General features: G+C 43.3%; 1 protein-coding gene and 1 long non-coding RNA gene across 3 annotated transcripts in view; both read right to left on the minus strand.

Moving 5' to 3' along the window:
* REV3L (REV3 like, DNA directed polymerase zeta catalytic subunit) overlaps positions 1–16,662 on the minus strand; it is a 91,674-nt gene extending 75,012 nt beyond the window's left edge. For both annotated transcript variants that reach the window (XM_064170295.1, XM_064170293.1), the window contains exon 1: positions 16,445–16,662. In XM_064170295.1, coding sequence (XP_064026365.1) covers positions 16,445–16,583 — 139 coding nt within the window. In that variant the 5' untranslated portion in view covers positions 16,584–16,662. The remainder of the gene's footprint in view (positions 1–16,444) is intronic.
* Positions 16,663–18,685: 2,023 nt separating this feature from the next.
* The window catches only part of LOC135189602 (uncharacterized), a 28,165-nt gene continuing 23,578 nt past the window's right edge, over positions 18,686–23,272 (minus strand). Inside the window, exon 6 of the long non-coding RNA XR_010308166.1 lies at positions 18,686–20,117. This is a non-coding gene — a long non-coding RNA (uncharacterized LOC135189602). The remainder of the gene's footprint in view (positions 20,118–23,272) is intronic.

Below are 23,272 nucleotides of genomic sequence, written 5' to 3' on the forward strand. Positions count from 1 at the left end.
TTGTACTAGGAGACAGCAATAAACTCAAATTGTTTCCACTGAGTAACTTCCATATAAATCCTTTCCTTCTGGGGTCATTCAGCCTGGAGATGAAGTGGCTCCAGGGAGAACTTAGAGCAGCCTTTCAGTACATGAAGGGGACCTACAGGAACAGGAGGTCTCAAACAGGAAGAGGGCAGATTTAAACTACATAGTACAACGAAATTCTTTACTGTGAGGGGGGTGAGGCACTGGAACAGGTTGCTCAGAGAAGCTGTAGATGCCCCCTCCCTGGAAGTGTTCAAAGTCAGGTAGAAGGGGGCTTTCCAAAACCAGGTCCAGTGGGAGATATCATCTGTCAATGTCAATGAGGTGTTTCTGTAGTGTCCTGTTCTAAGATGAGCACTCCAGCAAATTTTGCATTGTTTATTACTAGATAGTGTTAATGTCTTCAGAAAAACACTTTCAGAGGAACAAAAAAGTGCTTCCAACTCTTTCATGGCAAAGGCAGATTTCCAAACAAGAATCATTTCAACCCTGTGCCTGTGGAAAGACTGCTCCTCTGCTCTGACAGTTGCTATTCATAGATGTCCAAGCAGCTACTAGTCCAGACCAGATGACTGTAACAAATTCAAGCACTCCTGGCAGAAGCATGTTTATTATTTTCCAATATGACAGTCTGCCAAGTCTCCCAGTCCATTTTTTTTTCCTGTTTTGTTGTTTGGTTTTTTTTTTAAGAAAGAACTGTATAAGCCAAGCCATGTCAGGGACTATCCCTCAAACAATTGTTTCACAAAGTGGAAGCACACTAGCATGTATGCAGACTTGCACCTGAGCATGGTTCAAACACATTAGATGGCACAGCACAGTCAAATCTTCAGTCTTTGGGAAACAAAAAGTCATGTTGTGAGTCTTTGAAATAATCTACCAGTACAGAATACTCAAAATCTTACTTCAAATGTGAAGAAAAAACCATGAACTTTAAAAAAATCAGCTGAAATTGATGAACACAGACATCTTTAGTACCTCTAAAAATATGACCTTTTAATAACACCTTTTGTTTTATGACTTCTCAACGCATATTCTGCACCGTCTGTTTCTAGTCTATTGCTCATTAGTTTAGCTGTACAAAGCTGCACACAGTATTAGGGTACAAAGGCCTGTATCTGGTGAGGAATTCTTAGAAGCACTGGTGCATATCATTATCTTAAATGAAGGTCTTGTGTTTGAATCACCTAAAGGCAAGAAAAGGAGGATAATTTCGACTTCAAATCCCTCACGACCTTATAGAAGTCATTCAATCCCTCAGTCTTGACTCTATATCTGTAATACCAAATTAAGAATTACTTTATTCAAAGTATAAATTGACTAACTGCATGCATGGCATTCAGACAGCACTATGTATGCAATAAATGATCAAAAATACTTCTTTGCAGGAATAGAATTAACAGACAGAAAAGTCAAATGTCTTTATAAAGACAAAGGTTCTGCACATGATGCTCAGCATTTCATCTGAACATAACCTTGAAAGGCCAACTTGAATAAGTTGTTCTCTTGCAAGAGTTTAATCCAATGTAAAATAACTCCAATTAGTGAAAATACAAAGTAGAGACAAAACAACAGAGATAATGCTTAAAAGGGCAGTGGTTTGATATGGCAGATCTTTTGATTCATTTTGCTATTATCAGGTTTTCAGATCTTGATGTAGAAAATTCTGTTTAGGTTATGAACTGGGGAGTTGCAAGGGAGACAAGTTATGACATCATGAAAAATAGCAATCGCTTTAAAATTACTGTAATGAAGAACTAAAAACTTAACCTCATACAAAAATCACAAATTAGATTGTGGGTTCTGCTTATTCTCTCCTACAAACAAGTAACTACTCCAGACAATTATGCATTAGAAAAATGCAAGACTCCAATTATTGTTTCCAAACAAAAACATCTGTAGCATGCTTCTCTTAAAAAATGACTCTAAGGGCAGCACTCCTGGAGGTAGCCAAAATCAGAGGAAATTCATTTTCTATGAATTGTGAATATTACATACTTTTGTAAAAATCAATTCTTGATAGCATGGAACCAGACTGGCCAAATCATCTACTGACAAACTTCTTTGCACCCAGCTGGAGAATTACCCCTTGAAATTTTAAGAATGTCTCAAACATTAAGAAATTGTCTTAAACCAACATGAAAAACAAAAACATGCATTTTAAGTGCAATTCCTTTCTATATCAGTTTATTTCATGTTTGGAAAGGATCATTCCGTTTTCATCAGGTTAGATGTAGTGAACACAGGATCCTGTGATCCTGTGAACTAACAGTAGAAAATGTCTGATTAAAAAAAAGTATTTTAAACCAGATTTCTTAATGGCTTGGGCAAATTGTAATGCAAAATGACAACAATTTTAACAAATCCTCTTTGGAGTACAGCCTTTTGTCTGTGATTGAGGTACCACTAAGCCTCATAAGAGATCATTTTTAGAAGCCTTTTTAAAGCTAAATAGTTCAACATAGAGCTTGGCAGTGAGGTACGACCACGTCCAGTTGCAACTGAGCTTAAAGTGTGACTGAAGTTCCTGAATGTAAAAAAACAAGCTCTTGACCTCACTGTGAAACTGCAGCAACAGCTGGAGAACAATTTTCACCACAGATGTAGCCTATGCTTCGGGAATTCAGAGATAAACTTGAACTAACCCACAAAAGCAAGAAACTACCTCGGATCAGATTTACTTCTGAGTTAGGGATGAGTGTACACAGAAGCTATCTGCCAGAAAAACAACACTTCATGCAGTTGGCGCCTTATCCTCTTACATGGCTGGCCTCCAATATCAACTTGGACATTTCCTTGTTCTAAATGCTGGCAGCTGCTCAAACATAGGTTGATGAAAAAACACTTTTCTCCTTGTTAAATAGATAATGTATCGTGGTGATGAATTCTGTTGGTCAACTGCAATCTAATAAAAAATAGAAAGAAACCCCAACCCAACAGGTTAAAAACCAGACTGCTTCCATACATGCAAAAAGCTCGTGTTCTTTCCTTTCCATTTCCATCCTTGCAAAGAATAATATCAGAGAATATAAAGTTCCTTTATATTAATAATCACAATACATTGAACACGCAAATTAGAGACTGCTTAGAACACAGTGCTTTGAAATAAACAATCGTTGTACTCAGGTGCTGTAAAGCAGCTGCTGTGCTTTGGAATATGTAATCTGGTTTGCTTTCACACAGTGATTTTTTAAGACGTTATGTAGAACTACATTTAGCCCTCAGATTTCTTTTAAAACTGAGAGAATACAAGCACTGCAAGGAAGAAAGAAAAATTGTACTAAAAAAAAAAAGAGTTGAATAGCATTTTATCAATAGCCCTAACAAGACTTTGATGGTTCACTTCTCAGCTAAAACACTGGGAAGAATTTGTGAAGTTACAATGAAGGTCCAGTTCCCTACCATTACGACAACCACAAAGTACCAGCACTCTGAGCTTCATAGAAAATTCTACCCAAGAAGAAACTAAGTGACAATGAGACATCTGGGCTGGCAAAAGTGACAATCATCTATTTTAAAGAGTATTTTGAAAACAAACACTTAAAAGCACGACCTGGCATCAGTTCTAGAGAAACTTACTAGAAGGCATTCCTCCTGCACAGATGACACTGTTGTCCTTAATTACAAGAGTCATTTTTTAACTGATTTTTAAACAATCGTTTCCAAGATGTTTTTTTTTTACCCTAACAAACCCACACCAACAAAAGAAGCATAGAGTTCAAAGTGGGTATGGGTGGGTATGCATTTAAATACACAGTTTACAGATCCTGAAGACTTGTATGCTGAGCAGCAGGGTGTATCTAACTCCAGCACTACCAGATCGTTCCATATTTGAAGAAATAAAGAAATCATTTCAATAATGTTTAGAGGGAAGAATGTTGACACTGCTTCATGGATTCTGATGGAACAGACTTAATTCCTCAAGGCTGTTTTTCCCCTCTTTTATCATCACTTAGTCTCTTATAAACCTCACACGAATGTACTACTCCAGTGCCAGCAGTATCTTGGTTCTACTCTTTTGATGAATTTAAACAGCAGAATTCTTCTGCAGAGCTTCAGTGCGTGCAGTGTCTCAGATCACACAACTGGTAGAAGAAAATCATCTAACCTTCCTTAGTTGCTTGTTACACTATCAAGCAGCAGCTTACAAAATACTCCGAAACACTAAATTTTCAACTTTAGAACAGTTAAAACTTCAATTGCACAGTACTAATACACTTAAATTCTTTGAGGACAACACAAAGTCTACCTCCACAAAACTAGCAAGCCAACCCAGACCCCAACAAGCTCCCCTTCAAAAATGTCCTCATGTCAGCAGATATATTGGATCAGCCTTTCCCCCTCTTTCCCCTTCCTCACAGCTCTAAGTGAATTCCTAGTGTAAAAGCACAGGTAACTACACACAAACATGAACCAGATACAATCAGATGGCCTCAGAAAGCAACATTTATGCAATGTGACAGTTTCTGCATCGAACTTGCAGTCTAAAAAACTCCTGTTCGATACTTCATACCATAAAACATCCAAAACGATTAACCAAGTATGAAAGAAAAATGCAAGCTACTAGATATGAAAACTCATCAGTGTATCTTACAGGCATGTGCAGAGATTCAACTGTATGATCAGGTTTTAAGTTTCAACTGGTGGCTGCTGCAGAGCAGCTGTAAAAACAGCCAAGCTCTGTACTACTCCGTTTTAAACTTTACTTGTGCTTCTCCTGAGCCTTGTATACCAAACTAAATATCTTCAGATAATAAAAGCACTACACTGCAGTCTCAGTGCTCAGATTTTCTCCTAGGCCAACTTTTTACTGAAGGTTCTCTGGCCATCTCCACAACTGTTATTTTTTTCCACCACCATTTTATCTCCACAACTTCATTGTCAAATGCATAAGTTTCAGCCTCTCACCATCAATGTTCTGCTATCAACATATGAAGTCCCTGATCAACAGGGCATTTTATGTGAGGAAACAGAAAAGAAGCTATCAGTCATTCTTTATAAACCATAGAATTCAAGCTTTCAGTGAAATTAAATAGTTTACTATGAGTCAGATGACTACAGAAGCCAAATTATTAATAAAATTACAACACTTCCTTGCAAATGGTTTCCATAAGAGAATGACATTCTGAAAAAGCCAAAGACTAACAACTTGGAAGGAATAAGACGTTGCTAAGGTTTTCTTTCAACAAATCAAGCTTGCACAAAACCAGTAAGATTTTTATGGAAGCAGCTGAAGAACATGACAAGCAAACAGGCTACAGAAAGCCCATTTACAACTAAAGAAAAGATGAACAGTTGAAGATGTGATCTGTTTCTCATTGTGTTTGAGTTTTGTCCTGTTTTCAGCTCTGCGATATATGCGTCTACATTATGCACCTATCTTTCCCTGTCAGCAAAGATGTATTTTCACGTGCATGCAGCACACTGCGAAGTGAAGTGTATCTGGTTGTGGTTTGTTTCTCCTGATTCACTGTACCAGGCATTTAGAATTAATTTTATCAGTTTTCATGAAAGCAGGTAACACAAAACGTGCTCACAGACAGCATGGTGCTCATGAGAATACTGTAGCTCCCCGCTATGTTCTACGCCTCTCAGTTCTCGGTTGGAGAGACTTTGTTTTCTTTCTCTCTTCTCTCACTGCACAGAGCAATAAACTTCAAATAACACCTCATCTACTTCCAGCCACAAGTCTGCAGATAAGAAATTCCAGGGGATGAATCAGGCCCATGAGTCAAAGCAAGTGAAACCAAAAGGGACCAGTCTTAGATAACTGGTCCCTGTTGTGGCAACTCCCACATCAATATTTTCTGCAGTCCTGGCTCTCAGCACTCTCCATCCTCCAACCCCCCCACCCCCCTCCACAGCTCACCTCACATGCTCTACATATTCCTTTCCATTCCCATTCTTCCTTTCAACACATCCTCCCCATCTCCTGTTTTTCCATTCAGACAATCCCTCCTACAAAATTCCACTTCAAAATAATGACTAACAATACTGCCATGCCATCTGTTTTCATAACATATCACTCTTTCTACACCTTTTAACGCTCCTTTTATACAGAACATTTTTTTTTTTTGGAGTGAGGACTATCCACTGCTATCTGCACATTGCCTAAAACAACTGGTTTCTGTTCTTAAGTCTTTCATCTTTAATACAGCAGTGGTTAAAAACGACTATTTATTTCCTTGATTAGGTTTCCAAGTGCTGGCATAAGAACACAAGCTCATGAAAAGCTGACATGCTGGCACAATCTGTAAGTGCTTAGCAGAACTTTATTCTGTGCTTCCCATCTATCTTAAGGTCCACACCTTAGGGTTTTGTTGGTTGGCTTTTTTTGGTTGGTTAGGGTTTTTTTCATGCATCAGACTCAAAACAGGAATCTAGACTGTAAAGACAATCTCTGCATGGAAATGGCAGGTTTACAAATGTACACATGAAAAACCATCCATTAAAAAAAAACACACTGAGGAATGACCTGAATTACCATGGCAAGTTTAATTACACTACTTTATGCACAACATATGCCAATTTTATTAAGCAAGGAAAACATGGGGCAATTTAACTCTTATTTCTGATACAAAACATCCTTTTAGTCAGATAAGGATTTATATTCAGTTATTTTACATCATTCCTACCTTTTCTGTTCGGGCCAAACAAGCCACCAAACCCCAGAAAACACAGACCCAGAATTTATTACTTTTACACAATCATATAGTACCCAAGATATTTAGACAGAAGCCATATACAAGCTACAAATCCAACCCTGCTGCAATCAGAAATGTAATTAAATGCATATATTTCCACTTCAGAGGATGGTATGTTAAAAAAAAGAGCCAAAACCAAGGCAGACACTGGAAAGTTCTAAAACAGATTTGACTATTATGTAAAAGGGAGAAAAATGAAACTGAAGTGAGGAGAAGCAACCTTACAAGAAGGGAACACAGAAGCCAGTGATCAGAGGTCAGTATTGAGGCTAGTACTGTTTAACATCTTCATTAATGACCTGGTCACTGGACAGGTGCACCCTCAGCGAGTTTGCAGATTATGAAGTCTGGATGAGTGTATAAAGACACAACAGCAAGTTGTGTGCTGGCATTCAGTGGGACCTTGGCAGGATGGAGAAATGGACAGAGAGCAAACTCATGAAGCCCTAGAAGAGGAAGTGCAAAGTTCTCACCTAGGGAAGAACATCCTTCTGTACCTAAGTACTGGGTGGAGGCAGACTGGAAGGTAGCTTTGCAGAAAAGGACCCAGGGGTCCTGGATGAACATGAGTCACCAATGTGCCCTGACTGCAAAGAAGCCCAAAAGCCTCCTGGGCTGCATTAGGAAGCACAACAGCAGCTGTGGTTCTTGATCTGATCTCTACTATGCACTGGCAAGACGCATCTGGAGTGCTGGGTGCAGCTGTGGGTTCTCTAGTACAAGACAGACATGGGCACACTGAAGCCAGGCCATGAGGATGACTAGGGCCTTAGAGCACTGGACATACAAAGGATGCTAGGATTTTGTAGCCTCAAGAAGGGAAGGATTAAGCACAGTGGGAAAGGATCTTCAAGCATCTAGGAATAAACACCTGGTAGGAAACAGTAAGGAAGAGTGAGTCTTAACGCTCTTCAGTGGTACCCAATAAATGGACAACAGGCAAAGGGAACAAACTGAAACACAAACATTTTTTAAAACCTCCTTTTGGGTAACTTTTGTGGTTGGTTGTTGGTGGTGGTCTTCCCCAACCCCTCCCCCATTCCTGTTGTCTGTTTTGTTTTATTGTGAATGTGGTCAAACGCTGGAACTTAGTGAGACAGGTTGTAGCATTTCCACCCCTGGTGACCCCTGCTTTAAGCAGCATGCTTGGACTAAGCAGACAATCTCTAGTGGTCCCTTACAACCTCAACATTAATCTAAGGGTAAAACCACACTTCTGTTGTAGGTAATAGACAAACAATGCAGCAGATCTGTGAGCTTGTTTTTGTTGCTGTTATTTAGGTCTAACAGTAAAGATGATTAAGCCTCAGTTCTACAAAGCTAATTCAGACAGCTCAAAAAATAAAATATTTGATACTAAGGATTTTACAAAAAGAGATTAAGTTTCCCTCAACACAAGAAACTGTCCATAATCTCTTTTAATTTCTTACAGTAAAATAGAGTTCACTGCTTACAAATGTGAATACCACAAAACCATTTGCTTAATGGTCAATGGATAGAAACACACAAGAACATGAAGAGTGAGTCGCCTGCAGTGAAAGTCTTTACCATTTTAGCTAGGTTAAATAGGTAACATTTTAGAAGGAAATATAAAAGGACTCCAGAAAATTACCTCTTCATCTGGATAATAAATATAATAGGGGTGGCAGCAATAAAAAATCGTTCATTACTGATCTGAAGGCAATATCTGCAGAACTGAGGACTGAATCAGTTTCCAATTCCCACTGCTTAATAAGATCTGTGCTATACAGAAACCCACCTAGGTAGTTTCAAACACAAAATGAAAGACTCATTATACATCTCATTATACAAAAGTCAGAAAACTTGTATTGTAAACCTCCCCCCAAGGAGTAATGCCAACTATTATGGATTATGTGCAACATTCCACCAGCCCTTGCAATATTCCCACTGAGTACCACATGTTGGTATTGCACCTAAAATGGGACATAGAGCCTTGCTGCAGAAAACAACTGGTTTAGTCAGCAAACAGTACAAGAGGTACAACTTGAATGTAAATAAGGGGTGGCTGCTTCTGTTTTCTTTGTAATTTTCAGGGAAGGAACTTGTTGCTGAGGGATAAAGCCCAACCTAGCAACAGTCTGTGTAGTGAATGTTATTTAGATTTAGAAAGAAGAAACAAAAGAAGTTTTCACTAACACCACCAAAACCTACCAGTAATTTTCACAGCTGCAGTGTTATCAGCTGAAAGACAGCCACCTGGCAAACTCTCCACACCATTTGGATACAACTATGTTCACCTGGACACATGAAAAGGTTGTGGAGAGCACGTGGATATCCACAGCTGACAAGAATATCAGTAATTAAAGAATGCCTGAGGCTGGGAGGGACCTCAGGGAGTCACCTGGCTCAAGCAGGGCCACCTGTCTAGGACCACGTCAAGAGAGCTTTGGAGTATCTCTAAGGATGATGACTCTGCATCTTGAGAACCTGAGAAGGCATGCACAGGTACACCAAGGTCATAGAATGTGAACTCATCAACACACAGTCACTATGACAGCCTACATGTACAGGAGAGGGGGTAGAAGTTATCTGAAATGGCCATCCACAAGCTGGCCACAGAAAGACTGGAGCATAGACATCAAATGGGTCCCTGATAAGCCCTATGGCCTGGCCCAGCTAGCAAGAGTGATGTTTTATTTAAATGTCCTGCCAAAAGCCCCACTAACTTTTACACACCTTTTAAATGATCTGTAACAAACAGCAGCTCTTGAAAGGAAAGAACCTTAACAAACTGATGAATGAGGCCCATGCAAACACTAACATTTCAGTCAGTTCCTATATCTAGTGCAAACTTTCCTGGTATTTGTTTAGATTACTCTGTACCTTTATCACAGACAAAGAAACACTGTCTGTGTGTAAGCTCATAGACTTGATTATTCCCCTGTATTTCTCAAAGTTATTGTTTCTACCAGAACACATCTAGCTATCATGACTATCAGTGCAGTCACAGCCTAACTATACAGGTATCTCAACAGGCCTTTGCAATCAGTCCCTGCATCTTGCTAATACAAAGCCTAGCTCTTAAGTGCCACTACAACTATGGCTTTGGCCAATATATAAAGGGATATGATTTTATTATTTATATTAATTTATTATTGGATAGTGCAGCAGCACAGAAACCACAGTCCTGCTATTGATTTGATGTTGGACCCTAAGAAAATCCATTCTTTTCTTTACACATGTTCCTGAATGTGAGAGAGCAATTCAATAGACAGTGAAACAATTTTCCCCCATAGAATAAATGTAATATAGAGGAGACATGTACAGGAACTTTAAAAATGCCAACAATTGTAGCACACAGAGACAATACATATGACATGGCTGACACAGAGGAAGAAGCAAGTTCATCAGTTGTCAGCATCTAGTGATGACAGATGAGGAGGAGGAGATGCTGGCTTTTTAGAAGCTGGCTTGGAAATAGCTGGAGAGAGAGAATGCTTAATTAATTAATTAAAAGCCGACTGTTAATTGTCCTGAAATTTTGCTCAGCAGATCTCCTTTAATACAAGACTGAATCTCCAGTGACCCTGTTTAATCATTCTGAAAATTTTCATCTGCTTCACCTATGAGATCAAACATCCACTGTAAATCTTTCAGTGCGAATGTTCACGCTGCCTCTTTCCAAATGGTTACATTTTCATTGCCATTATCATCCTTCTCACGAGGCCCACTGCACACAGAGGTCAATCAAGTCAATCAAGGGTAAAGGACAAAAACAGGGTAATGACAACAGTTAGCAGAACAGGGTATTAAATGATCGATACTGGAACTCTGAACGGAGACTGAGAAGAAACGGATAGCGTGGTGCTACTGCACCTGCTTCCTTCTTCCAGAGATTTATCTTGTGTCTACCCAGACTGCAAAAAATACTACACAGGAGCTGTTTCTCACTCAGCGTTTACACATCGTCTAATCCTGCCAACCTCAGTTGTGATATGCATGTGCTATTCTGGTAAAAATAAAGAGAGACAACTATTTTCAGACCAGTGTGTTATTTTGAGGAGGTTCATTTTACACACTGAAAAATAAGAGATTTCAGCAAGCAGCCAAAAAGCACCCTTAAGAAATATGTAACAGAACTAGAAGTAGTAGCTGAGAGAGTTGTCAGTCTACTTCCAGGGGTACTGATGATTAAAAATCAGACCCAAATTATGTATTAGACTCAATATAGAGACACCTACTTTGTGGAACACTTTAAAGCCTTCAGCTGATGGAATTCTAAGCTCACAGTGTCAGTTATGGATATATTTTTTGACTGAACTGCAAAAGCACAAATATATTCAGTGACTTGACCAAGGGGCACTCTGCAGTAGCAAACAGAAGAATGTTTATGAAACCAATATCTGGAGTCTAGTTGCAACATTGATTTTATCACACTATTTTTCAGGCTTATTTAAGAAATAGAATTAAAGCAGGTTGTATATACACAGGTACTAAATTTGCTACTTAATGAGCTTCATGCCAGCAGAGCACAATCTCACAGCTTATTCAGGCAGCTTCTCATTGCTCAAACAACTCAGCAGGCAATCTACACAAAATAGTAACAAATGCCTCGGGAAAAAAAAAAAGGTTCTTAAAAAAACCCCACAGTGCAACCAACAAAAAGTAAACCTCTAAACCCCCACAACACAACAGAAAACATCCTTTTAAGAACCAGGTAAGTTACAGTCTGACAACCTCCAGTCAATCATTGGTAAAATTCAAACACTGAAAACAATCTCACAACAATCCTCATCCTACTCTGGCCCTCTTCACCTCCCATAGAAACTGGAGAAAAGAGAAACAAATGGACAGGAGTCTGTTTTTCAAATAGCTCTTTAGAAGTCCAAGATGTAGAAACGGTATGCTGGGAGTGGAGTGATGCTGTACAGTGCTGAAGATCTTCCAAGCCATGCTGCAGTCCACAGAACAGCTCCCCATCAAAAGCTGTACACTGTATGCAAGGTAAGGCAGCGGCATAAGTCTCACCACAATGGCTGTATCCTCATACCCTAACTATGAAGCCACAGGAGAGATTGGAACCTTAGAGTCATAGAGTCAACCAGAGTGGAAGAGGCCTCCAAGAAGTGCCCACTTCTGAGAAAAGGCATATGGGAAGTAGCAGCAACTGGAACAGCTAGGCTATATCGGATAATGAACAGAGGAGGCTACAGGGAATGACCACTGCAGCACAGTGTCTGAAATGGTAGTGAAAAAGAAGAGAGAACAAAGTTAATCAAGAGCCGAGGGTAGAAAGCAGCAACTTCCTGCAATGAGCTCACTCCTTCTGAAGTGAGCAGCAGTGGAGGAGAAAAAGCCACTGGGATGGGATCAGATATCCAGCCTAGCTAGGTCAATCAAGGGGTAAAGGGGAGGGAAAAACAGAAGAAAGATGATAAGCAGGCCCCTTCACTGAGTCATACCAGAGCTACCGCTGCTGGAAGGGAGCCAGATTTGAGCTGAAGCATTTGACTGCTTTTTTTTCCCCACTCAGAAAAACAAGAAGTGAACCTACCAAACTTAGACATATACCTGGAATGCATTCAGGTTTTCCTGACTGTTAACCCCTACTTTAAATTACCTGGAACCTCAGCAAAACTCCTAATCAAAAGTATCCAAGGCTAACTTCAAAACATCCTGTCTTTAGCTGATTTTTTGTGCTGCCCTGAAATTAAGATTCATTCTTGGATGAGTGACTTCAAAATGTAAAATACAAAACCCTTTAAAAAGAGGAAAATATACAAAGTGGCAGTTGAGGACAGCAGATATAGTCTTCCTCAAATTATGCATTGCTTTTTCTTAGGTAAACTCTTAATCTGTCTTCTCCAAAGGCCCTCCTCTCAATTAAGCACACATTTAGAGCCTAACCCTGCAGTTAAAGTGTGAAGTAAAAAGCAGTTTCAAAACGTGGACCTATTTCTGTAAAATCTATGACACCTATCAGCCTCAAGTTATACCCAAAACAGGATTCTGATTTTTTTAAACGTTTCACCCATTCATTTTACAATTCTCACTACAAGACACCAACAAGTTATCTTTTAAGTGGTCTGTGTTTAGTGTCCTCAGCTATTTGCACTCAGCAACAATTTAGCATGCTCAGCTTGTCTGTTAATGTCTTTTCTCTGATTTCTTCATGAGTGGATTTGCAGATTGGTTCTCTCTTCCTGCAGGTAACAAGCACCCAACAGAAAGACCCACCTGAGCATTCACATACTGATATTGAAGTGGTCACTGAAATCTTGAGGAAAGCCTTCAACAGCTTCAAACGGCCAAAAGCTGCTAGAAAACATCTCGAAACTTTGATATCTTTGCACACAACAACTTAGCAACATGAATGACAATTCAAGAATCACCAATTAAAGGAGAGACTGTATGTAAACAGAACATTTCATTTTCAGTATGTTTTCATTTTAACAGACAGGCCTTGCAATTTATTGATTTTTTTTAATTTATTGAAAGCATCTACAGAATGTCAGAAAGAAATAACTGCATGAGAAGATAATGAAATTGAGTTTCATCGTTGTACATTACCCAGTGAATGAAAACCTATTGTTTTAAACATAAACAGCAACAGTGCACATCTCCTCACAGCTACAAAGACTGCTGTATGAAATAATGTATACGACTTTACATGACAAAGTATGAATTAAACACTGCCTTCATTGTATTACCACCATGGCAGTGCTTCAGTGTTTCTGACATTGTACTTTCGTTCAAGTCACTATGTCAACAGACATGTCAGTTTGCTTCAAGCACCAAACAGCTAAAATGGAATCAAGTGGCTCAACCAGCTAAGATGCATTCACACATAAATTCCAGTAGTGCTTCACTTCAACTTTTGCTATTGCAGTCAGAATTTTATTCTTTGTATTTCACAGAACAGCAGAAAATTGTAGGTGGATTTTGACCATAATAAAAATTTTGATTCCTTCCCTTTCAAGCTTTTATTATGCAAAGATGTAGGAAGATAGCTTGCGTGGTCTTGCCAAATACAATGAGATTTCTTCTTCACAAGACCTAAAGAAGTTATCAAATGTTACTGCAAACAGTTCATTTTAGTAGTTCATCCTTCCATTGTTTTAAATCAAAAGCCTGGGTTTTACCTCTCCCAACCACCATATGATAAACCACTTTAATTTTACAGATCCTATCAGCAAACCTTTACAAATCTCTTGCTGAGTATATGATTACACAAACGCCCTCAAAGATAAGAACACTGCCAATCCTTGTCCTTCATATAGCTCACCAAGCAGAAGAGGCGCCTTCAGAGCCACAGTCCACAGTCAACACTAGACACAAGATACAGTGCTGCTTCTGAACATCTGCAGAAGCCACTTCCACATACCAATCAATCCCCCTTCACTCAGCAGGTGGAATTTGGAGTCTGTTCTGAACCTGACTCCCAATTAGCTGCACAGCATGGACACACAGCTTTAAACACGCTAAGATTCATGCAGACTTAATCACGCCGGAGGTGAGGCAGCCTATGCAGACATAGGGGTTTGCTGTCATGTTTTCAGCATGGTAACCAGGCACCTTTCCCTCAGGCATGACAGACACGTTAAACCCCATGAGAAAGGGTCACTATTATCCAGATGAACTCAAGTGAATACAAGCATCAAACAGCCTGTAGGCCAAACAGTAAGTACACCTCATTGTCTTATGGACTATGCTGGAAGTTGGATTTACTTAAACAAAATGTCAGTGTAGATGGGACTGTATCTAATTTCATTTAATATTTCATCTCTCAAGGCAATAATTGGATAACCCTCTCTCTGAAGTCATATATGTCACTTCTGACAGGAAAGGAAAAAAAAACCAAATATGCATTAAGATATTCTTGAAGCTTAATAACAAACATTACTAAAGGAATAGAAAGTGGGGGGGGGGGGGAAAGCCATAAAAAAGTTTATTGAGAAAATAAACAAAAGAGAGTCAAGTCACATTTCCTTTGCAGAAGTGTCTAACCAAGACAAATTAGAAACACTTCTATTATGCAAACTAATAGTAAAGTTTATGGTTTGGGAAGCCAGGGATTTCCTACTGTGTTCCTAATAGCCGGACAACTAGACTACTGCACTGTTTACTTTATGATGCCACATTCATGATATGGCATAGCCCTAAACATTTGCTTAAGAGAAAATAAGCCTTAATGAGTTAACCACATGCACGCACAGAAAGCCTGCTACCTGCCAGACGACCTCAGGCTCTACATTTTTCAATAATGAAATAGTTACTCATGCCATTACATAAATATTATTACATAATATCTCCCTTTGTGTGCAAAATTAGAACTACAATAAAATAGGTGCCTCGATTTCAATATTTTACCTATTAATCCCACTCATCCACTCAATAAATCGGAGCTGTACATGCATCAGATCACAATAGCTGTAAAGTCTTACATTCCTCTGTGCCTAATCAGAGAATAAATAGACAGCAAAGTCTAAATTAAAAAAACAAAAAACAATGCCACAATAAAAAAAAAAAACCATAAGCAGAAGCCAAAAAAATCTGCTCTAGTGGGCGAAGGGAAAGCTTCCATTTTTTATTATGTGTTTTCTGTCGTGCCTAACATTTAATATACATACCAATATCTCATTTTCAACATGTAAGACAATAAAACATGCAGAAATGCCTTAATTCCCCGAGGGCAGCATTACACAACATAAGCATAAAGGGATCACGAGCAGTCGTGCTTAACATGTCCAACACCTCAAGGAACAGGGCTTTTTTCCAAAGTAATATTCGGTGTATGGGTAAACTACAATAAATATTAATTTTCCTACATATCAAACGATCGGAATTTGTTCTGGTGGTCAGAAACATAGTTGGGATGCAGGAAGGATATATAACCGCGAGTCCACAGAGATCAGGCAGTGAAGAAGTGGGATGTGACATTAGCAAGTCCCAAGGGGCAACATGTGGCCAGCGGTTAGGACGTTCCCTTCTGCAGTGCAGCACCAGTGCCTACCGTTGTACGCGATATGTACCACGCTAGCGTAGGATCAACATAAACCCTCACTTTACAAGTACTGCAGAAGTCTCGCTTGTGACTACGTTCAAAGGCTTCCCCTCGCACGCCCGCCCTGTGGCTATGTGCCCCGCAGAAGCACACCTCCCGGTGTGTCGCCTTCATCCCCTGCCCACAGGCCGTTATCCTGCCCGTTATGGTGTGGGGGCGCGGGGCTGTCCCCGCTGTTTGCACAGCTGCCGCCGCTGGCTGGAAACAGCCCCAACACCGGCCGCGACTCGCACAAAGCCCCGGCAGCTGCGGGCCCTCCGCCCCGGCCCGCACCTGCGGCCCGGCCCCGGGGCCCCCTCTCCACCACGGGCCAGGAGAAGGGGTGGGGTGCGTGGCGGGACAAGACATCTCCACCCGCGGCAGCAGCTACTGCTGGGCTTCCCCGCAGGGTCACCCGGGGCAGGTATCCTCTCCTCCGGCCGCCACCGCCCCGCGGCGCCGGGGGTCGGCCGGGCCCGCGCGCTGCCTCGCAGCCGCCGCTGGCAGGTGAGCCGCGCCGCTGCGGCGGGTGTGCGGGGGGGCGCGACCCAGCCACAAAGAGCAGGAGCTGCCGCTGCCTCCCGCCCGGCTGAGGAAAGCCCGGCGACGGGCCCAGCGCCACAGCACCCGCGCTGTACCGGGGCTGTCCCCACCCGGCCGTCGGCGACGCGGGGAGCTGGTGGGGGCGGCGGCGACGGGGGTCCCTTACCTGCAGGGGTGGCGCCGAAGACTCTCACGACTGGCACCCGCCTGGTCGGGGCCTCTCGGAAGTGGGACTGGCAGGGGTCCAGGCCAGGCAGCGGGCTGCCCATGTAGTAGTCGGCAGTCACGATCCGCACTGAGAACATGTTGTTGGCCGCCGCCGAGGCACACACTGAGGGAGCGAGCGAGCGCGGAGCCCGCACGGCTCCCACCCCCCCGCTCCCTCCCCCGCCGCAGCGAGCGAGCGAGCGAGCGCGCGCGCGCAGCCCCCCGCCTGCCGCTCCTCGCCCGCCCGCCCGCCCGGCGCGCGCGCACCGAGGCGCGCGCCCCCGCTCTCCCGCCGCCGCCGCCTGCTGCTGCTGCTGCTGCTGCCGCTGCGGCGGCTCCCTCGGGCGCGTGCGCGACGGCAGCGCGGGCGCGCGCTCGCGCGGGGCTTCCCGCGGGCCTCTAGAGCCGCGCCGGCCGCGAGCGCCTCACGGGCAGCGCGAGCGCGGGCCCGTCGCCCCCCCGCGGCACCACGGCCACCTCGGCGGCGGCAGCTCCCCGGCGCCGGGCTGCAGCTGCTGTTGCCATGATGATGATGTCACGGACGCAACCACTAGGGGAGCAGGGAGGTGGACAGGCCGTGTGTTGGGGGCGGACAGCGAGCCGGGCAACTGCCGCTCCCCAGCGCGCACTCCTGCCCCCTCGCCGCCTTCCGCGTCAGACAGTCCGCGAGTGTACGTGGGAACGGGAGAAAACTCTCCAGTGCTTGACGTCCTCCCCGTGGCGGCGGGAGCGGGGCGGGGGTGTTCGGTGATTCGGCGATCGGCCGCGCGGGCTGGGGTGAGGCTGCGGAACCCCGAGCCGCGGATGGGACGGGGCTGGGGCGGGAAGGGAGCGCTGCTGGGACACGATGGGGTTAAGCTGGGTTGGCAGCCATTTTGCATGCCGAGCCGCCTCGGTACGGAAGGTGAGGCTCCGCACGCTGAGATTAAGAATGCTGGGGGCGGCAGGAAAGGGAGAGAGTTGTGAGACAGGGAAACCTGCCGCCGGTCCTGCCGGGGCCGCGGGGGCGCAGCGGCACCATTCCGGCGGCGCTCCTGCCGCAGCCTGCGCCCCCAGCGGCGGTAGCGGTGCCTGCACACGGCGGGCGGGCGGGGCCTGCAGAAGGGCGGTGCCGGTTGGTGCCGGTGTCGGGCGCGCTGCGGTGGAGGGCAAGGAGCGCGGCCCGCTCGCAGACTGGGTGCTGCCGCTCTGCGCGGTGCTGCCTGGCGTCAGCGCCTTCCTCCTGCTCAGCGTGCTGCCCTCCCTCCGCCGCGGCCGTGTTTCTTCTCCCGCCCCTCTCCGCAGCTGCCCGTTGCCTTCCTGCGACCTGGGAATAGAGGTCGGGCTGGAGGCTGCCCTGTGCCCCCTTACCCGGCGGGGATGAGGGAGCGGCTTCCTGTCGGACCGCGGCAGTGAGACCGCAACCCTGGGCCCTCTGCGGCTGGGGACAAGCTCCCTGCTTCTTGAACCCCCGTAGAAGTAGGCGACACAGTCCCTCGGGGACCTGCCTGAATCGGAACGAGGTGCTCCCCGCGCCCCGCCACCAATTCCTGCGAAACTGTCGAGGTGAACTTCAGTGTTCTCTGACATGGTCCTCTGGGAGAGCCTAGTTTACCTTTTCCATCGCTGTCATGTAGGTTTTCATACCAATTTTAACGAAAACCTTGGGTTGGGAGACCTGTTGCAGTCTCTTTCTCTCAAATGATTTAGGGGCAAAAAAAAAACCCACAAACCCAAGCACATAAAATACTGGGAAGAGTTGGCAGTGTGGAAGATCAGCCTATAAAAAGGCCAACTATTCTTACATGTACGATATCGTTACATATGCGTGCAAGGCTGGATGAGATGAGACAAATGTACAGATGTCTAAAATCTGACAAAAGCCCAATATGTAAAACATATGTTTCACATTTTGCTTACATGTGTTTTGGTTTTAGATCCGAACAAAAGACAGGTCAGGCAGTTGCTACCCTTCATTTTTTCATTGTAATGAACAGGAAGCTTGCCTGTCTACTCAAGGGTAACTGGTTTCCTACTCTTTCTTTGTAAAGCTGTTTATTTTCTCTAGCTCACATCTGTTTTCCTCTTTAAACTCATTTTTATGCAGGAGAAAAAAAAAAGGGAAAAGGTAGTAAACCCCACCTAGTCCTCCAGAAATCTTGTGTCACAAGAAGTAAGCATTTGAAACAGGGCTGAATAAAAAGAGTAAGTGAGCAACGAGTTTAAATCGTTTGACAGTTATTTACATTTGCAAGGCTCGTGTTTGGAAAACCTTTGGAACTACAAGAATGCTCTTATGAATTTCACAAAGGCTAATAAATCATTGGGAGGTTACTGGTGAGGCACGTTAGCAAATAACATCTCTGAGTACATTTTGTGCTGTTGCTTAACTGACAAGTTTCCCTCATTTCCATAGGATGTTGGTAGGGACACTTCTCTCTTCTTTTCTTGCTCCAGTCCCTGCTCTGTTGTCTTTCTGTTCACGCAGTCAGCTTCCTGAGCGTGGTATCTTGCCACCACTGTTTGTTTCACTGATGGCTTCACGTCTTTCAGCGCTGACAGATGTGCTCTGGTGCCCCTTCCTGCAGGAGTTAAAGATACTACATTTGCAGTGCACTTCTGTGCTAGGGGATACCAATCCACTACAATGCTCTATTGTCATATGCATAGGCAGCAGAACATGAAGAGTCTGCAGCCCAGCTGGGCTGGTATATAATCCAAGACATTTAAGCAACTGGAGACTTCTGGCTTCTAAATGAGTGTGAGGTGTGGATGCAAGTTTGCATCTAGCACTACTGCTGCAGAGAAAGCAACTCCCTGCACCAGAAGAGCAGGCAGCAGGACTGAGACTGGATGCCTAAACCTAGAGCCACTTTGCTGTTCATTTGAGGTATTGATTTCTGAAAGTGTTGAATGTTACCTTCTGGGAGAAAGAGAGAAGGGACTTTCCTTGTTGACGTAAGTGGCTTGCTCCGAGCGGTAGTCCTATAGCTGTGCAGGCACTGCTAGGGAACTCACATGCTCTCTGAGCTGTACCCAGTTTCCCTTCATTCACTAGAGCACACTTCTGCTTTCATATTCTTCTTGTACTCAGTAAGTTAGCCTGCAAGGGTCAAACCAAGGTGAGGTTATATTTTCAGGGAAGATTTGAGTCAGCACTGTCACAGGAGGTCCCTTGCACTCTTCCTTGTCAGTGCAAGCAGTTTTGAATAGCTGCACTACAAACTGTATTTGGAAAACTGATCCAGGTTAAAACTGATCCAACTAAAAAATACGGGTGAGTTTTGACTCAAATAGGTCCCTGGCTTGCCTCATTTATGTAGATGTGTGAGAGCCTGTGCTTACACAATGGAGCAGGCAGTGCAAGGGCTGAGTCTAAGTAGCAGGAAGGAAAAAGAACAGTTCTTGCAGCAGTCTTGGCTCTGCTAGCTTAAGCTGATCGCTGTTGCTGAAGTCTGAGTCGGTTTAACCCTTAAAGCAGATGACAGACACAAAACCTGCTTCTGGATTTCTTACATTTCAACTTATGTGTCAGGATTTGATTGTAACACTTGTTTTCCTTCATGCACACATGCATGCACCTACTGTATGGACATTTTCTTGTAGATTATCCTCTCTTCGCTGAAGATGCTGCCATTCTAGGATGTCCATAACTGCAAAAGGAAACACCATGGTTAGAGAGCACTGCCACACATTTTCCCTGGCACCTCCAAAGGGAACATTCTCTCACTAAGGTTTCATCCAGTGTGTTATAAAGGAAGTCACTCTCTCCCTGCTCCTCCAGTTGCTAAGCAGCAGCTGTTCTCCATTAGCCAGCCATCTATTTGCATGAAAATAATCAAGCTTGAATATTGTGTTGGTTTTGACTGGGGTAGAGGTAATTTTCTTCACAGTAGCTGGTATGGGGCTATGTTTTGGATTTGTGCTGTAAATAGTGTTGATAATTCAGGGATGTTTTGGTTATTGCTGAGCAGTGCTCACACAGAGTCAAGGCCTCTGCTGCTCTCACTCCACCCACCCCACCAGTGAGCAGGCTGGAGGTGCACAAGAAGTTTGGAGGGCACACAGCTGGGACAGCTGACCCCAGCTGACCAGAGGGATTTTCCATGACTTTGATGTCATGCTCAGCATCTCAAGCTGTGGAAAGAAAGAAGAGGGAGGACGTTCAGAGTGATGCCATTTGTCTTCCAGGTCACTGTTACACCTAACGGAGTCCTGCCTTCCTGGAGATGGCTGAGCACCTGCCTGCTGATGGGAAGTGGAGAAGGAATTCCTTCTTTTGCCTTGCTTGGGCATGCAGATGTTGCTTTACCTGTTAAACTATTTTTACTTCAACTCAGGAGTTTTCTCACTTTCTCCCCCATTCCACTGTGGGAGGGAAGTAAGAGAGTTGCCATGTAGGGCTTAGGTGCTGTCTGGGGTTAAACTAGGACACCTCTTCTTGGTATTTGTTCCTTCAAAATAATTTTCCAGAACAAACAATGCTAAGACAAAAGCATTTTGAACTTCTTCCTTGCTTAGCTTGAGCAAGTGAGGTAACACTTGCTTAGGTTTGTAACATTTCAAGTCCCTCCAGCTCCCAAAGAATCTCTGTTATTTTTATGTGAATTCCATCCAATTTGCAGAGATTTTATGCCTCAAAGTCATTGGCAAACTTCTTCTTTCCCCCTCTTTTTCCCTTCCCCCCTCCTTCCATTTTCCCCCTCCTCCCTTTCTTCTATTAATTAAGCAATGTGTTCACATTAGGACCATGGGTTTTGTCCAAGAAGATTACTGCTGAGTGAAAATACTAATAAAGCAGAGGGAAATAGGAAATCAGTATGCTGTAAAATAAAACTTTGAAAGAGTCTCCAATTGTTCAGAGAGAGAAGAGAGCCTTCCAAGAAGTGATCACATTCTCACACTCAGCCTTAAACACATTCTTTATCTTTAAAAGGAAAGAGAAGAGAATCAGTCAGTAAATCAAATGTAGTTGTGGGCTTGTGTGCACAGCCATAGCATTCTGAAACAAAGCATTAGGGTTGGACATTTGAAACAAGAACTGTCAGTGCTGTGACCTTGTGCTTTGAGAAAGACCTGCATGTCTTTGATTAAACAACACCTTCCCTGCCCCCCATGATTGCTTTTCTTCATCCTTATGTAAAGAGAGCAGCTTTGGTGGCTCTTCTGGGTGCGTCTTTAGGTACACATTAAAAATCAGACTCTGTTTTTTTCATCCTGTAATGAATAAATTTTTAAATCACTGTAACTTGGTGGTTTGTTCCTTTGTTTTTAATTTCTATTTATTTGATAAGAAAATGTCCTTTCTTTTTAAAAAATCCCCACCTCTTCTTAGTTGTTATTGGAGAGAAAAAAGAATATATGTTTGAAGCCCACATGTTCTAGTGGCAACTTTTTAAAGCAGTTCTGTGATAAAGATTTTGCTGCCAGGAGCCTGAGTTTCTCTCTGTTGCTCCAGCAGATTACTAATCAGTTCCTTAGCTTCCTCTTTTCCTGACTGGCACAGAATTGCTTTTTTGCCTGGAGTGTATCAGAAGTGGTGTCTTTTAAACAAAAGAAATCAACACCGTCCATATTTTTCATGCTTATCTGGAGCAGCTTTATCTTTTACCACACTTTGAAAGGATTAGCTTTTTTTTTTTTAATTAAATATTCCTGTTCAGAAGTAAAAATTCACTGAGATAAAGAGTAAATAAAACAGCAGTTGCTGAAAAGGATAAAGTGCACTACCTGGAAACATCCTTTACTGCTGATGGTCTGACAGAAGAGGAGATGAAGGGACGTGTTAGTGGCACAATGTTTCTGTAAGAAGTGTACTGTTGTCAGCATAATTCATTTCTCTATTTCTAATAAACCCCAAAGTTTTTAAGCTTATTTTAATTTAGTCATGTATAAAATGATGAAACTTTTGAAAGGTTTAAAAATCCAGCATTATTTGGCATGAACTGTACTGTGACAGTGGAATTCATGATTTCCTCATTGCTTCTTTGTCACGTTCCTTACTATGCTACCTCTAACCATGTGAAATAAAAAAAGAGCTAGAAAAATCACTGTCTCTTTGCCTTCAAATGCTGTCCCCTGAGCAGGGTGGGAGCACTGTTTCAGATGGTACCCATTGTGATGGGCCTCGACTGTGGCACAGTGTGCCAGCAGCCTAGCAGCGAGGGTGCTGAGCAGCCCTGTGCTCAGCTTGTTCCTTGCCATCACTTTACCAAGCAGAATGGGCAGAGCAGCAGATAAGGTTTTTAAATGTGCCAGTTTGCCAACATCAGAACAAGACTGTTAGGGGTACTCAGTGCCACTGGTTTCTTATCTAAGCCCTTCAAATGCATTAATTACTTTCCATAGCATCCAAAGAAGGGAATAAGAAGAGGCTCTGCTTTAAGGGCCCTTAGTCCAGGCACTCAGTGCTGTGTATATAAGCTACCTCATTCCTGTTTAAAGAAAAAATGAAGGCAGGCCTGGGAGACTAAAGCTTTCTCAGTCTTTCTGGCCTCTAAGTCTTCCTATTCCTCAGCACTGAGTGGCAAAATCCCAAGCTGGGTGTAAGAGATACTTCACATGCAACCACTTGAGGATGTCCCTGCTTACTGCAGGGGTGTTGGACTAAGGGACCTTTAAATATCCCTTCCAATGCAGTGCAGTCTAAGATTCTGTGTCCTGCTGACAGAGCCACTCTCCTAAGAGTCAGGAGAGGCTTGTTTGGAATGCCTGGAATCCAATCTACTGTTGAATCTTCAGCTGCTACTGAACAATGCAACATCCTAACTGCTCTGCTGCTATGTAAGAGTACAGAACAAAGGTTGGT

This window comes from Pogoniulus pusillus, chromosome 33 (genome assembly GCF_015220805.1).
Source record: "Pogoniulus pusillus isolate bPogPus1 chromosome 33, bPogPus1.pri, whole genome shotgun sequence".
Taxonomy (NCBI): Eukaryota; Metazoa; Chordata; class Aves; order Piciformes; family Lybiidae; genus Pogoniulus; species Pogoniulus pusillus.